This window comes from Otolemur garnettii, unplaced genomic scaffold (assembly GCF_000181295.1).
Source record: "Otolemur garnettii isolate 467f Iridium unplaced genomic scaffold, OtoGar3 scaffold00141, whole genome shotgun sequence".
Lineage (NCBI taxonomy): Eukaryota > Metazoa > Chordata > Mammalia > Primates > Galagidae > Otolemur > Otolemur garnettii.
Genome location: NW_003852536.1, coordinates 4,371,495 through 4,384,938, shown reverse-complemented (window position 1 = coordinate 4,384,938; position 13,444 = coordinate 4,371,495). Strand labels below are relative to the sequence as shown.

At 34.0% G+C, this 13,444-nt stretch overlaps 1 protein-coding gene across 11 annotated transcripts in view; it reads right to left on the bottom strand.

The window, feature by feature from the left end:
* CEP170 (centrosomal protein 170) overlaps nt 1–13,444 on the bottom strand; it is a 105,491-nt gene that overhangs the window by 16,444 nt on the left and 75,603 nt on the right. For 7 of the 11 annotated variants that reach the window (XM_023518543.1, XM_023518544.1, XM_023518547.1 and 4 more), the window contains 3 exons: nt 5,610–5,787; nt 2,795–2,965; nt 564–652 (listed from right to left, as the gene is read on the bottom strand). In XM_023518543.1, the coding sequence (XP_023374311.1) occupies nt 564–652; nt 2,795–2,965; nt 5,610–5,787 (438 nt within the window). The remainder of the gene's footprint in view (nt 1–563; nt 653–2,794; nt 2,966–5,609; nt 5,788–13,444) is intronic. The other 4 variants (XM_023518545.1, XM_023518548.1, XM_023518551.1 and 1 more) reach the window with 2 other exon arrangements.

Below are 13,444 nucleotides of genomic sequence, written 5' to 3'. Positions count from 1 at the left end.
TGGAAAAGAACTGAAGGACATGATGTTCAATAAAATATAGTCCTGATGCACAAGATTCAGGACAGTGAAAAGGTGAGACATTTCAAAAATTATTATAGTTTTTATAATTCAACATAAATACATAAAAAATATATTTTAAACCTTCGAACTAAAATTACATTACATAAATTTTCTAAGTCTTACAAGACTTTATGTACTATCTTCTTCACAGAAGAAGAAGTTTCAGTTCTTATAAAAGAAACCCCCAAAGTCTGCTCATTTAAAATTATTTAGTATTATTTTGTGGAAAAGCAAAATGCTTCTGGTTATTAATACAATTAATCTAAGTGATTATAGTAGTTAATTCTCAATTACAAAGGGGTTGATTATCTAGGACATTTATATCTCTTTTTGTCCCTTTTATGGTTATTGCTGACATCTAAAAAGTAAGAAACACAGTAGTAGCAGCAATAAGATTTTCTTCCCCTAACTTCACTCAGTTCCTAAAAATTGTGGTAGCAGGCTTGAAAAAGTGAATAGGAAATTGTTCATGTTAGCAAGGAGGTTGGACTAACAAAATGTACCTGATCTTTCCAGCTGTTTTATCTATAGATTGTCTTATCTTCTTAGAGAATTGAAAGACGGATGACAGGAGCAGATTATCTCCCATGACCTGAAATATCCAAAGAAAAAAGTAGACATTAAAATATTAAATGACTGTTTTGTATAACTACCAAGAACATTAGTCACAACTCCTATTTTTAGGAGCATTTAGTATTTATGCTAATTTAAAAAAATCCACTGAAAATATACTTTGAGTAATGTGTAACTAAATGAGAAAGTAAAAGAAACATTATTAACAAAGGGTTCCTTTGTTAAATAATTTGCCAAATTTCCATTATTATTTTGATCCTATCACTTTCAAAAAACAATCCATTTCTCCTATCGTTTAGTAACATAATTTTGTCTCTCATAACTCCAATTTAAATTATAAAAGGGAAGATATAGAGTACTACATTTGTTATTTACTCTTTCATCAAATAATATGAATACAGAAATCAAGAAGAATACAATTTTTGTTCTTCAGGACAGAGTCTAGTAAGAGAGGTAATTTTTTTTTTTTTGAGACAGTTTCACTATGTTGCCATCTGTAGCGTGCCATTGCATCACAGCTGATAGCAACCTCAAACTCTTGGGCTTAAGCAATTCTCTTGCCTCAGTCTCCCAAGTAGCTTAACTATAGGTGCCCACCACAATGCCCAGTTATTTTTTGGTTGTAGTTGTCATTGCTGGGCAGGCCTGGGCTGGAGTTGAACCTGCCACTTCCGATATATGTGGCTGGCGCCTCAGAGCTACAGGCACTGAGCCAAGAGAGATAATTTTTTAAACTTTATTCAAAGTAATAAATTTTTATGATAGAGTTGGTACCACCCTAGTTGAGATTCATAGACAAAACCCAGGGTCAGAGAAGTTCTGTAAAAAGCCAGAGAGTAAAGATTTTAGTCTTTGGGGAACATAGGGCCTGTGCCACAATTTAACTCTCCCTTTGCTAAGTAAAAGCAGCCATAGATAACACACAAATGAATGGCTCTGTCATATTAAAACTCTACTTACAAAACAAGTGGCAGGCTGGATTTGGCCTGTGGCTTGTGTTTGCCAATCCTCAGAGTAAACAATGAAAGGCAAAGCTAACACACTATGCTAAAAAAGAACTAAATTTGAGTCCAGATATGGGTTTCAACATCAGTTACATGTATTGTCAGAACTGTAACAAGGCAATCCAGAAAATCCAGAAAATAACATAATGCTTTATCTTTTTTTTTTTTTTTTGGAGACAGAGCCTCAAGCTGTTGCCCTGGGTAGAATGCTGTGGCACCACAGCTCACAGCAACTTCCAACTCCTGAGCTCAAGCAAGTCTCCTGCCTCTGCCTCCCAAGTAGCTGGGACTACAGGCACCTGCCACAACGCCCAGCTCTTTTTTGGTTGCAGCCATCATTGTTGTTTGGCGGGCCTGGGCTGGATTCGAACCTGCCAGCTCAGGTGTATGTGTCTGGGGCCTTAGCAGCTTGAGCCACAGGTGCCAAGCCAGATAATGCTTTATCTTATTAAACCAGTAGAGGAGACAGAAGATAGGTTTAGTTATTCTATTTAGTTTATCTGTATATTTATCATTACTAAGTAGTATACCTATATATTACTTATCAAATATTTTGTAAGACAGCAAGTAAATTAGTGATTCAGTCATCTAAGAATTCTAATGAAAGGGCGTTTATTGAGGAAAAAAAGCCTAGGTAACTACATCTTTTCCAATACTTAATTGACACTTTATGACTTTAATTTTCAAAAATGAAATGATTATAATCTCACTGTAGTCTTAAAATGCATTTCTCTGAAATATTTCTTCATATTTTGCAGGCTTGGGTATTTCTTCTTTGGGTATTCGTATCTTTTAAAGATTTTTTCTATTGTATTTGTCCTTTTTACTGATTGGCAGTACTATGTACATTCTGTATACTAATTCTTCACAGGCCACATGTTTTACAAAAATCTGTAACTTACATTTTCACATTCTTTATTTTTTGAAAATAAAAGCCCTTAGTTTTAATATACTCAAATTTATAATCATCTAAGGTAAAAATTTTTCATGCCTTTTAAAAAATTATTCCCTATGATTTTTTTACTGCAAGTTTTACAGTTTTGCTTTCACCATTTAAAAATTTAATTCATTTGGAATCAATTACGTGTATATGATATGATATCAGGATGAAATTTTATTGTTCCTCTGCCATGTGTTAAAGTTTATGGTTTACTTACTTCATCCCTACTCCAGGTTCTTCGCCTCATAATTGTTAAGTGATCAGGAGGCTCTGTTGGTTGAGGTCTTGTATCACCAGACCGACCGTTGTTTCCTTCTGGTGTTTTAGAATGAACTAATGGAGGGATCTTTCGAAAGTTGAGGCTTTCATCAAAAACACGATCAACCAACTAATAGGACAAAAGCAAATCCTTATGAGAATAATTTGAAAAAGTAGCGGTATTGGCATTATAACTTTCATGATTAGACAGAAATTATTCCATTCTCAAGTAGTAATAAAAGCATAACATCTTCAATAAACCAATTACTCTTTCTTTTTATAAGCAGTTCAAAGGTATTTCCTTTATAAAATAGATGTTCATCTACATAGGTTGTTAAAATTCTAAAATATGTAACACTATGTTAAATTCAATTCTTTCATGGATAAGATTTTCTCTAAATTCAATACATGGTAAGTGGATAAAAGCTGAGCCATGTAAAGAGACAATGAATGAGTTTATTTTACTCACATTGCCATACCAGGGTAAAATATTGTTTCTTTTTCTTTTACTTTCCTATCTTGTTTTTTTTCTTTTTTTCCTCCCCAAATCCAGGTGTCAAATTTCTTCACAAGATACATAAACTGCAATTCCAGTTAAGTTTAGAAAAGGAAAAAGAATTCTAAATTCACAAAATAAATATCTTGGTCTTAGTCAAATAACTTTTAACTATGCTACAGAAATTACATATTCTAGAGAAAATGATATACTGCCATCTACAGTGCAAACTACAGACATACAATAATATTAAGTAACTTGGGTTTACTGAAGAGGAAATAAACTCTAGTACAACATTCTGAAATAAAACACAAAAAGGGAAAATGAAGTCAATTCAATGAAATGTTTGAGTGATTTTACTGGGTCTGAGTGAACGTATAATCATGTTAGATAAAATTTAGTTAGGAAGCTGAGAAAATAATATCTTCATCATTTAAAATGTACAAGGATTGTGTATGTCTTGCCACCAAGAAGATCCTTTTGTTTTTCACCAATGAGGATGATTTTATATCCAGTTAACAACAGATCAGTGTGGTAACAAAACTCTACACAGACTGATGAAACATCATTTATTAAATTAGAAAACACATGAAGGAAAAACAAAAAAAGTGGCCATTAGATAATTAGATTAAAAAGGAAGGTGATAGAAAGCAACCAAAGAAAATAATGTCAGCACAGATTACCCAAATCAAATTTGTCAAAAAGGCTAGCCATTTTGGGCTACGATTTGGAATTATTTTATAAAATTAAGGAAGTGAAATCATTAATGTCAGGGACTGGCAAACTTTTTCTGTAAAAGAACAGATAATAAATATTGTATACTTCACAGCCATACAGTTTCTGTCTCAATTGCTCAATCCTGACACTGTACCACAGAAACTACCGTAGGTGATAATTAAACAAATGAGTGGCTGTGTTCTAATAAAACTTTATGAACACTAAAATTTGAATTTCACATAATGTGCACATTATGATTTTTTCAACCATTCAAAAATATAAATATCAAAAAAGGCTATAATTTGCCATTCCCTGAAGACAGACATTCATTTTTTAAAATGCCAATCCTTTGCTTGCATTTCTATTCCAGATCAAAATAGCACACACATGGCATCCTCTGGAGTAATGTTATGTGAGGTGACCCTTGGAGTTGTACTGTATGAGGCCTTGGTTTTAGATGGACAATAATCTGTATGTGGTAGTTTATGGTTCAGAATCACAGGGGGCTGGGCACGGTGGTGGCTCAAGCCTGCTATCTTAGCACACTGGGAGGCTGAGGTAGGAATATCATTTGAGCTCAGGAGCTCAAGACCAGCCTAAGCGAGAGTAAGACCCTGTCCCTACTAAAAAAAATAGAAAAATTAGCCAGTGTTATGGCAGGCACCTGTAGTCCCAGCTGCTGGAGAAGCTCAGGTAGGAAGATTCCTTGAACCCAGGAGTCTAAGGTTGCTGTGAGGTATAATGATACTATCTCACTCAAGCCTAGGTCAACAGAGTGAGACCCTGTCTCAAAAAATAAATTTTAATTTTTTGTGTGTGTATAATATACTTTAATTTTCAAAATATCTTTATGTGTATATATTCATCAAAAGAATTATTAAAGTAATGAAAACTGTAGACAGCTTTTTCTCTTTTCTTGCTATATATCTCCTTACCAACTAGCAATAAAATACCTGTTTAACAGAAGTATTTTTTTTTGAGACAGAGTCTCACTATGTCGCCCTAGGTAGGGTACCATGGAGTCATAGCTCACAGCAACCTCAAACTCTCGGGTTTAAGCAATTCTCTTGCCTCAGCCTCCCAAGTAGTTGGGACTACAGGTGCCTATCCCAGCGCCTGGCTATTTTTTTTTTTTTTGGTTGCAGCTGTCCTTGTTTAGCAGGCCTGGGCTGGGCTCAAACCCCCAGCTTCGGTGTATGTGGCTGGCGCCCTACTCACTAAGCTATGGGTGCTGAGCCTTACTGAAGTATTTTCATAATCAAACTTTATATAATCATTTATTAAATTTTGATTTGCTTTCCAGATATCATATTTACACTTCAAGTGAAGCTATGGACCAAGAATTAGCAAGCAAAATGCTTATTCTAAATGATTTCCCATCTTCACACCTATTAGTGTAGACCAGATGTTAGCCTTTATGAGTTTCATTACAAAAGCATAAAAGAAATTTGTTAAAGTAAAGTTGGAAAATGCAGAGCTTCATGCAAATAGGGAGGATGGATGTAACTAAAATAAACTAAGCAAAAAGCTAAAAGCAAAAGAAATAAAGAAAAGAAAGAACCTTATGCATTTCTCCATGAAGATCTCCTACCTCTTCTCTAGTGTCTATGGCAGAGCCAGGGGTGGTGGCAGCAGTGCTTACTGTGGTACTAGGGGCAGTGCCTGATGAAGTCACTGAATCTATCTCTCCTGCTACATCGTTGATCTCCCGGGCAATGAGAGCAAGATCTTGGCTGATCCTGGTAATAATTTTAGAAAAGAAGTTTAATCCCTTTTAAATAACAACTCTAGAAGCAATCATTTACGATACAATCGGTTATGTAAGTTGTTTATCTAAAAACCTGTACCCAAAACTTAAGATTCTTTGGAAATACTATTAACTATTTGATAATCAAAGTCTTAAATTTTAATTTTAAAAATTAATATTAATGAAATTAGATTCCAAATAATTTATAAGATATCACCTTGAAAAACATTTTAAACATCCTGATTGAAGTACAGATAAATCCTTAAAAAATACTGTTAATGACTAGCATTAATATATCACAGGGGATATATTAACATAGAATACTTGGGAGTGATGGATAGAATTGGAGAAGTCCTTGAACTTAGATGAGAAAAAAATTACAATGTTATTTTCATTAACCTCTGACACTTAACATTTCTTTCAATTATAAACACAGGTAATAAACCACCCTGGTAAAAATTACCAGTAATTCTGGTAATTTTTGTCACCAACAGAAATCACATTATAGTTGCTACAAATATCTCAAAACATTATTTACAGTTATCACTACTTTAAAATCACACCCATAGCAATAATCTTTTACCACATATTTAGTTATCTTTTTTTTTTTTTTTTTGTGAGACAGAGCCTCAAGCTGTTGCCCTGGGTAGAGTGCTATGGCATCACAGCTCACAGCAACCTCCAACTCCTGGGCTCAAGTGAGTCTCCTGCCTCTGCCTCCCAAGTAGCTGGGACTACAGGCTCCTACCACAACGCCCGGCTATTTTTTGGTTGCCGCCGTCATTGTTGTTTGGCGGGCCCAGGCTGGATTTGAACGCGCCAGCTCAGGTGTATGTGGCTGGTGCCTTAGCCACTTGAGCCACAGGTGCCGAGCCCTTATTTAATACCTTAATAAAGAACTATTACTATTATTACCTTAAACTATTTTAATAACTGTTTTTCATTATAATTGTATCTCTAAGTATTTTATGATTTTGTATTTGGAAGCATCTTGACAAAGGCTCCCTAAGTTTCAACAGATGGCCAAAGACATCTATAGCACCAATAAGTTAAAAACTCTGAAACAGTACTTATGCTTTGCACAGCACGTTCTAGTATATGTTATGTCATTTGAGGTTCAAAAAGTTCTTTAGAGTTAGGACTTATCTGATTTTATTAATGAGGACACATTCTCAGAGAAGTTGGATAGCTTGCTTATGACAGCACAACTTATAAATAGCTAAGGCAGGATCAGATCCCAGGTTTAGCGCTCATCTCCACTGTTTATGTTTTTAGCCATGTGGACTGAAGAAATAAATAATTGTTACCAGTGATAATCAAAGAAACAAGTAGACTTTTCTTTTTCTTTTTTTTTTTTAAGAGGAAGAAACTTAAAAACTCTACCACTGACATTCCTGCTTTTCAAAAAAAGACTTCAGTTCAATAAACATGAAAAATTTCCAAGGTGCATTCATTGCACATGAAATCAGTTCAGCTACTTCCACAGGGAATGTTTCGGATTGACAGAATATTCTTAAAAATATACATGAAAGCTTCAGTAACATTAAAATCTACAGTAAAAAGTAAATACAAAGTAATTTTTTAAAAAAAAACACGAGGGTCTCTCTATGTTGCCAGGCTGGTCTCCAACTCTTGACCTCAGGCCATCATCCTCCTGCCTTAGTTTTCCATGTACCTGGGAACATAGGAGTATGTGGTGCTAAAAGTTAGCATTTAACTTATGGAAAATGTGAGTTTGAAAGACTTTCAAGGAATGAAATACTGCATAAACATTTAACTAGATTTCAAAAGACAAGCTAAGTTAAAGCTTTTAGACCAACACCAGAAATTATGGTCTACTACTATATAAACTTTATAAAAAAATGAAAGCACATTAATGCTTCTTTTATTTGCTAATAGAAAACGTAATAAAAATATCAACAAATATTTACTGATATTTTATTATGTGCCAGGCACTGTGCTATGCCCTAAATGTTGCAATGATGGAGAGGTAGGCATGGTCTCTGCCTTTATAGAGTGTAGAATAAATAGCAACACCATTACAATAATATAGTGAGTACATTAGAAAGAAACTTTATATTTACCAACTCATTTAATTCTCACAACCATCCTGTGAGAGAGATATTAATCATCTTTTCTTACTGCTGAGGAGATGTCATGTGACCATTTTTGGGACAAGGTTGCAAACAGTATTCTATCTTACTGATACTCCATGATAACCTTTTCATTATGTCATGCTACATCTCACATTATCATTCCATATACAACCTTTAAAAATATATTAGCTATCAGTATGATTATTTTGAGAATAAGTTTAAAGTGTTCCCTTAGATAATGTAGTCAATTCCTGCAGTTAACTGAAATAAATGAACTAGAATGAGAAATAGAATAGATAACTTTAGTACGTTTAAAAAACAGATAAAACAAAATTTTATCAGGTAAAAATAGATATGCAGTAAAGGCAGCAACACATTTTTGTGCAGACATTCGCACAATGTAACTTCTATTTCTGGCAGGCAGTATGAATTAGGAAAAACATGGACAACAGCAATCTCCATACGTAATGCAATAAAAAATGTTATTAAAACAAGCAATTTTTAATATATTTATACAACATGAACTGTTCATTTGAAAACCTAATAGACAATTTTCACATTTAATTTCATTTTATTTAAAAAATTTAGACAGTAGTACCAAAGGAATAAAATATAAATTAAGGGCTAAGTATCTGTAACAGTAATGCTAGTCTATATGTCTTCCTCACTTGAAGAACCACTGATCCAATTTTACAAATTTTGTAGAAATACGCACTACTAGTAAAGGTGAAACAACATAGAAAATGTACTTTAAGAAAGTCATGCGGTTTATAATTTTCTTATGTAAATTTTCTAACTAACAGCAATCTTATTAAAATCAGTTAAAATTTATTTCTCACTGAAAGGTTATATATTCAAAAGCACATTACAGACTTTGGGTGTACTAGAAGTTAAAAGGAAATATTGAATGTGAGACTCCTAGTTAACGTGCCCGATTAAACATGCAATCTTTGCAAATGTGATCTCATAACCATAATAGAAACAAACTGTCAAGAGTTTATTGATTTCAAATGCATTATAAACACTTCATTAGGTTTTAAATTAACTAAAAATAATGTGCTTTATCTTTTTTATAGCATATATGGTTTCAAAAGTTTTTATATATAACTAGTGTTCCAATGAATACACATATAGACCATTAGAATCTTTCCTTTGGTATTAACTGATGAGCTATTAATGAAGTAGATTAGCTTCAGGGTTCTAACACTAAAGCCCGGAAAATCAAACCTCCACTTCCTTAACATTAGCAGAGATATAATAGCTCTGATATTAAATGGCTTAGCTTTTAAGAAAAAACTTAACTTTTGGATGGTAAGAGGTATTAAGATATAAAATTAGTCTAAGTAAGAGAGATACACAAGAGTTGTTCTAGTAAAGCTTATGATTTCCATACTATCTAATTGAGTTTTACAAGAAAATAAAAGTTTTGTCAGAGTAAAAAAGGGGATATCAGCTGAAAGAATACTCAGGAAAATTAGAAAAAGAAAATATAAGGAAAAAAAGACTAAGATCAGCATAAATGCCAATTTGAAATAACCACAGTACCATGTAACAAGACACATTTGGGTTATTAAATGAGCCTCACTCATGGGTATCCTGAAGCTTAAAAGAAAGAGAGGATCGGAAGATGAAACCCCGCCCTCTTCTCCAGTGGTCTTCTAACTCTAACTGTTCTTTGAGGAACTTAAAAGACATTTAATAGATAATTCAAAGAAAGTATTTTTAAAAAATCAGATTTGATAACTCTTACGTGTTTAAAAGACCTTTAACACAATCACTATGTATACTTTTGTATTAATCTGCAAGTTTTCATCCATTTTAAGCCCAGGCACCAAGTTCTACCAATTTGCTTTTCCCTTATTTACTCCTCAAGCAAATGCTTATCATTTCCCCCATGTTCTCAATACTCATGAATGCATCAGTACAATAGACTCACAGCTTTTTGGACTATGATTTTTTCTCTTGAAACTATCTGAAGTATGAAATCAAATATTCCTTAAGGAAAACTTCCATATCAGTCACCTATCAAACTGTAAATCAACCCTTTTTCCCTTCATTTTTTCCCTAAGATTAAAAAATTTCCTTCACCAGCCCTCAAGCTCACCTATCCACTTTTACTTCCTATTTCTCCCTACTATTCTGTAACTCTAAACTTTATTATCCCCCAAATACAGTCACCTCATTTAGTCTGTACCTTTGGAATGATTCTCCTTTCCACTTCTACCTTCTAAATTCTACAAATTCTTCTATGCTTGGCGCAAATTCCTCCCTCATGAAATTCTCCCCAGTATTCTAGCCTTCGTTAATCTCTGAATTTCAATCATACTTAAAATCTGTATCCTTGGTTTAGTACAGTATTGCATGATATTTAGGTATTTTGCTATTTTTATGGGCCAGATTTTAAATTGAAATTTTTAATGAGATGATTACAGGTTTACATGCAATTATAAGGATATTATACTAAAGATAGAGCTTGTGTGCCTTTTACCCAGTTTCCCCCAATGGTATGAATTAGCTTTTAATCCTATTTCAATTATAAACTCCTTTAAAGCATAGGCTATATGTTTTGTGTTTTTTGTCTCCCCAACAGTGACATTAATGATTAATAAAAATTATCTGATATAATAGGATGGATACACCAAAGGAATTTTTAATGTGATATACAGTAGAGAGCACAGTAATGGGACAGAGAAAGAAAGAAAGTTGAAGAATTTAGTTGTTTCTCTTACTTCCAATTCTTAGCAATGACATGAAAGCCAATAAGACAAGTAATAAGAAGAGCCATATTTATTATTTTCAAGAGTTAGTAAACTTGTTATCAGGCCCCCAAATTTTAAAGACATTTATGAAGAAAAGGTTTGTAAGTGTGTGGCTAGAAACAAGTCTTTGTTTCTTTTTTTTTTTTTTTTAGACAGAGCCTCAAGCTGTCCCCTTGGGTAGAGTGCCGTGGCATTACAGCTCACAGCAACCTCCAGCTCCTGGGCTCAAGTGAGTCTCCTGCCTCCACCTCCCAAGTAGCTGGGATCACAGACACCTGCCACAACGCCCAGCTATTTTTTGGTTGCAGCCGTCATTGTTGTTTGGCGGGTCCGGGCTGGGGATTCGAACCCGCCACCTTAGGTGTACGTGGCTGGCGCCTTAGCTGGTTGAGCTATAGGCACCGAGCCCTCAAGTCTTTGTTTCATCAGATATTTATTGTAGGTAGTTCTTTTGCTTCTGCACCTGCTCATGTGTTCTCTCCCCCTTCTCTAACAGAGTAAGAGGGGTGCTGGTTTAAGGTTTACAAGGCATGGGAAGAATAAAAAACATGAAATATTAGCAAATTAACTTACCACGATCTCATTTAAAACTCTCATTATTTATAACATCTAAGGAAAAAAGTTTAACACTTGTAAGAGACCATGTAATAGCATACAAGGGGTGGTGGGACCCTCAAGTTAAAAAGTACCCATATTCAGGCAGTAACCAGAACTATAAAACCAGACACATAAGTTTTTTTTATTTTGTGGTCATCTGTATAGGAGGAGAAATTTCTAAATGTTCCCAACTATTAAAGAGCAATGGTTACTCACTTGTCTGGTTGCAATCCAAGTGGAATGCTGAGTATTATTAGTCACAGAGGATGAATGACTAGTAAGGTCAAATAAGATACCTGGGAATTCTGTCTACAAATAAAATACAATATTCTTCTTGCTACCTCACTGCCCACAAATAAAACATAGTATTTTTTTGCAGCACCTGTGGCTCAAAGGAGTAAGGCACCAGCCCCATATGCTGGAGGTGGTGGGTTCAAACCCAGCCCTGGCCAGAAACTGCAAAATCAAAGGCAAAAACAAAAAAATGTAGTATTTTTATCAGTACAAAGAAAAAACACCCAGATGTGGTTGTATAACCGTAATTAAAAAAATTTACTTGATTTGTAAGTATTTGTCACTATATGTTCCCCTGAAGATCTTTCCTGGATTTGGCCTATCAATTCAAGATTATTTTTCTTAGCTGGTGAAAGCAATGCACATAACCATATTCATATCATTACTTTGCTACTTAACTGTGTCTCCTTTTTTTATTAGAAAGCACAGTTTTAATACAGACTTGGCTTGTGAAGCCACAACCCCATCTTCAGTTCTTGATTTGTCTTTCATGTAAGAGGCATGTGTTATCACCATGGACAACTCAAGCTAATTCTAATAAATTCACCTCCGTTTTCTTAGAAATTCAATTGAGCATGATTTCTGCATTTTAAACCTTGACTTTTAAAAAATGAGCTAAACTATTTTGTAATGAAAGCAACATATGTAGGTGTGATTATAAACAAGGAAGACTGACTTCCATAACACAGATCCTCAAAACGTTTCTTTACTGGATGATCACATCTTCTACAGTAAATAAGCAACATACAGAGGTGTGAGAGAACACACTGACAAACTAATGAATCAGAAGGAAATGGATCTTAAAGTTATCAGAGATGATCTCTTGTATCTCTGTGGTATCTGTTGTTATTTTCCCTTTTTCATTTCTGATTAAGGTCATTAGAGATTTTACTTTTCTGTTTCTAGTTAATCTAGCCAATGGTTTATTGATTTATTTTTTTGAATAAGCAAATTATTGTTTTCGTTGATTTTCTAAATGATTTTCTTGTTTTCAATTTCATTTATTTCTGACTTAATTTTGGTTATTTCTTTTCTTCTGCTAGGTTTGGGATTAGATTGTTCTTCCTTTTCCATTTCCTTAAGATGGTTCATTAGTTTGTTAATGTGTTCTCTGTTTTCCCAATGTAGGCATCTAATGTGATAAATTTCCCTCTTAAGACTGCTTTTGCAGTATCCCACAGGTTTGGTAACTGGTTGCTTCACTGTTGTTATGTTCAAGGAATTTAATAATTTCCTTTTTCAATTCTTCCTTGACCCAACTTTTGTTCAGCATGAGGTTTAATTTCCATGCCTTTGTATGGGAGTGACAATTTTTGTTGGAGTTGTGTTCCACCTTTCTTGCCTTGTGGCCTGAGAGGATACTAGTTATAATTTTTATTCTTTTAATTTTGTTGAGGCTTGATATGTACCCTAGGATATGATCTATTTTAGAATATGTTCCATGCTGATGAAACGAGTGTATATTCCTTAGCTTTGGGATGGTGTGTTCTGTATTTGTCTATTAAGCCCATTGTTCTAGGGTCATATTTAAGTCCCTTATATCTTCATTTAGTTTCTGTTTAGAGGATCTATCCAGTTTTGGCAGAGGAGTATTAACCTCCTCAGCTATCATGGTATTATCACATTGTTCAAACCAATCAAGGTCTGTTTCATAAATTTGGGAGCATTTAAATTGGGGACATAAATATTTAGAATTTAAATGACCTCTAGTTATATTGTTTCCTTGACTTGTATGAAATGACCATCTTTATCTTTCTTAACTTTAGTTGCTTTAAATCCACTTGTATCTGAAAATAAGATTGTGACTTTCCTTTCTTCTGATTTCCATTTGCCTGAAATACTGTTTTCCATCCCTTTACCCCAAGTCTTGATTTATCTTTCAGGTTTAAGTGTGTCTCCTGGA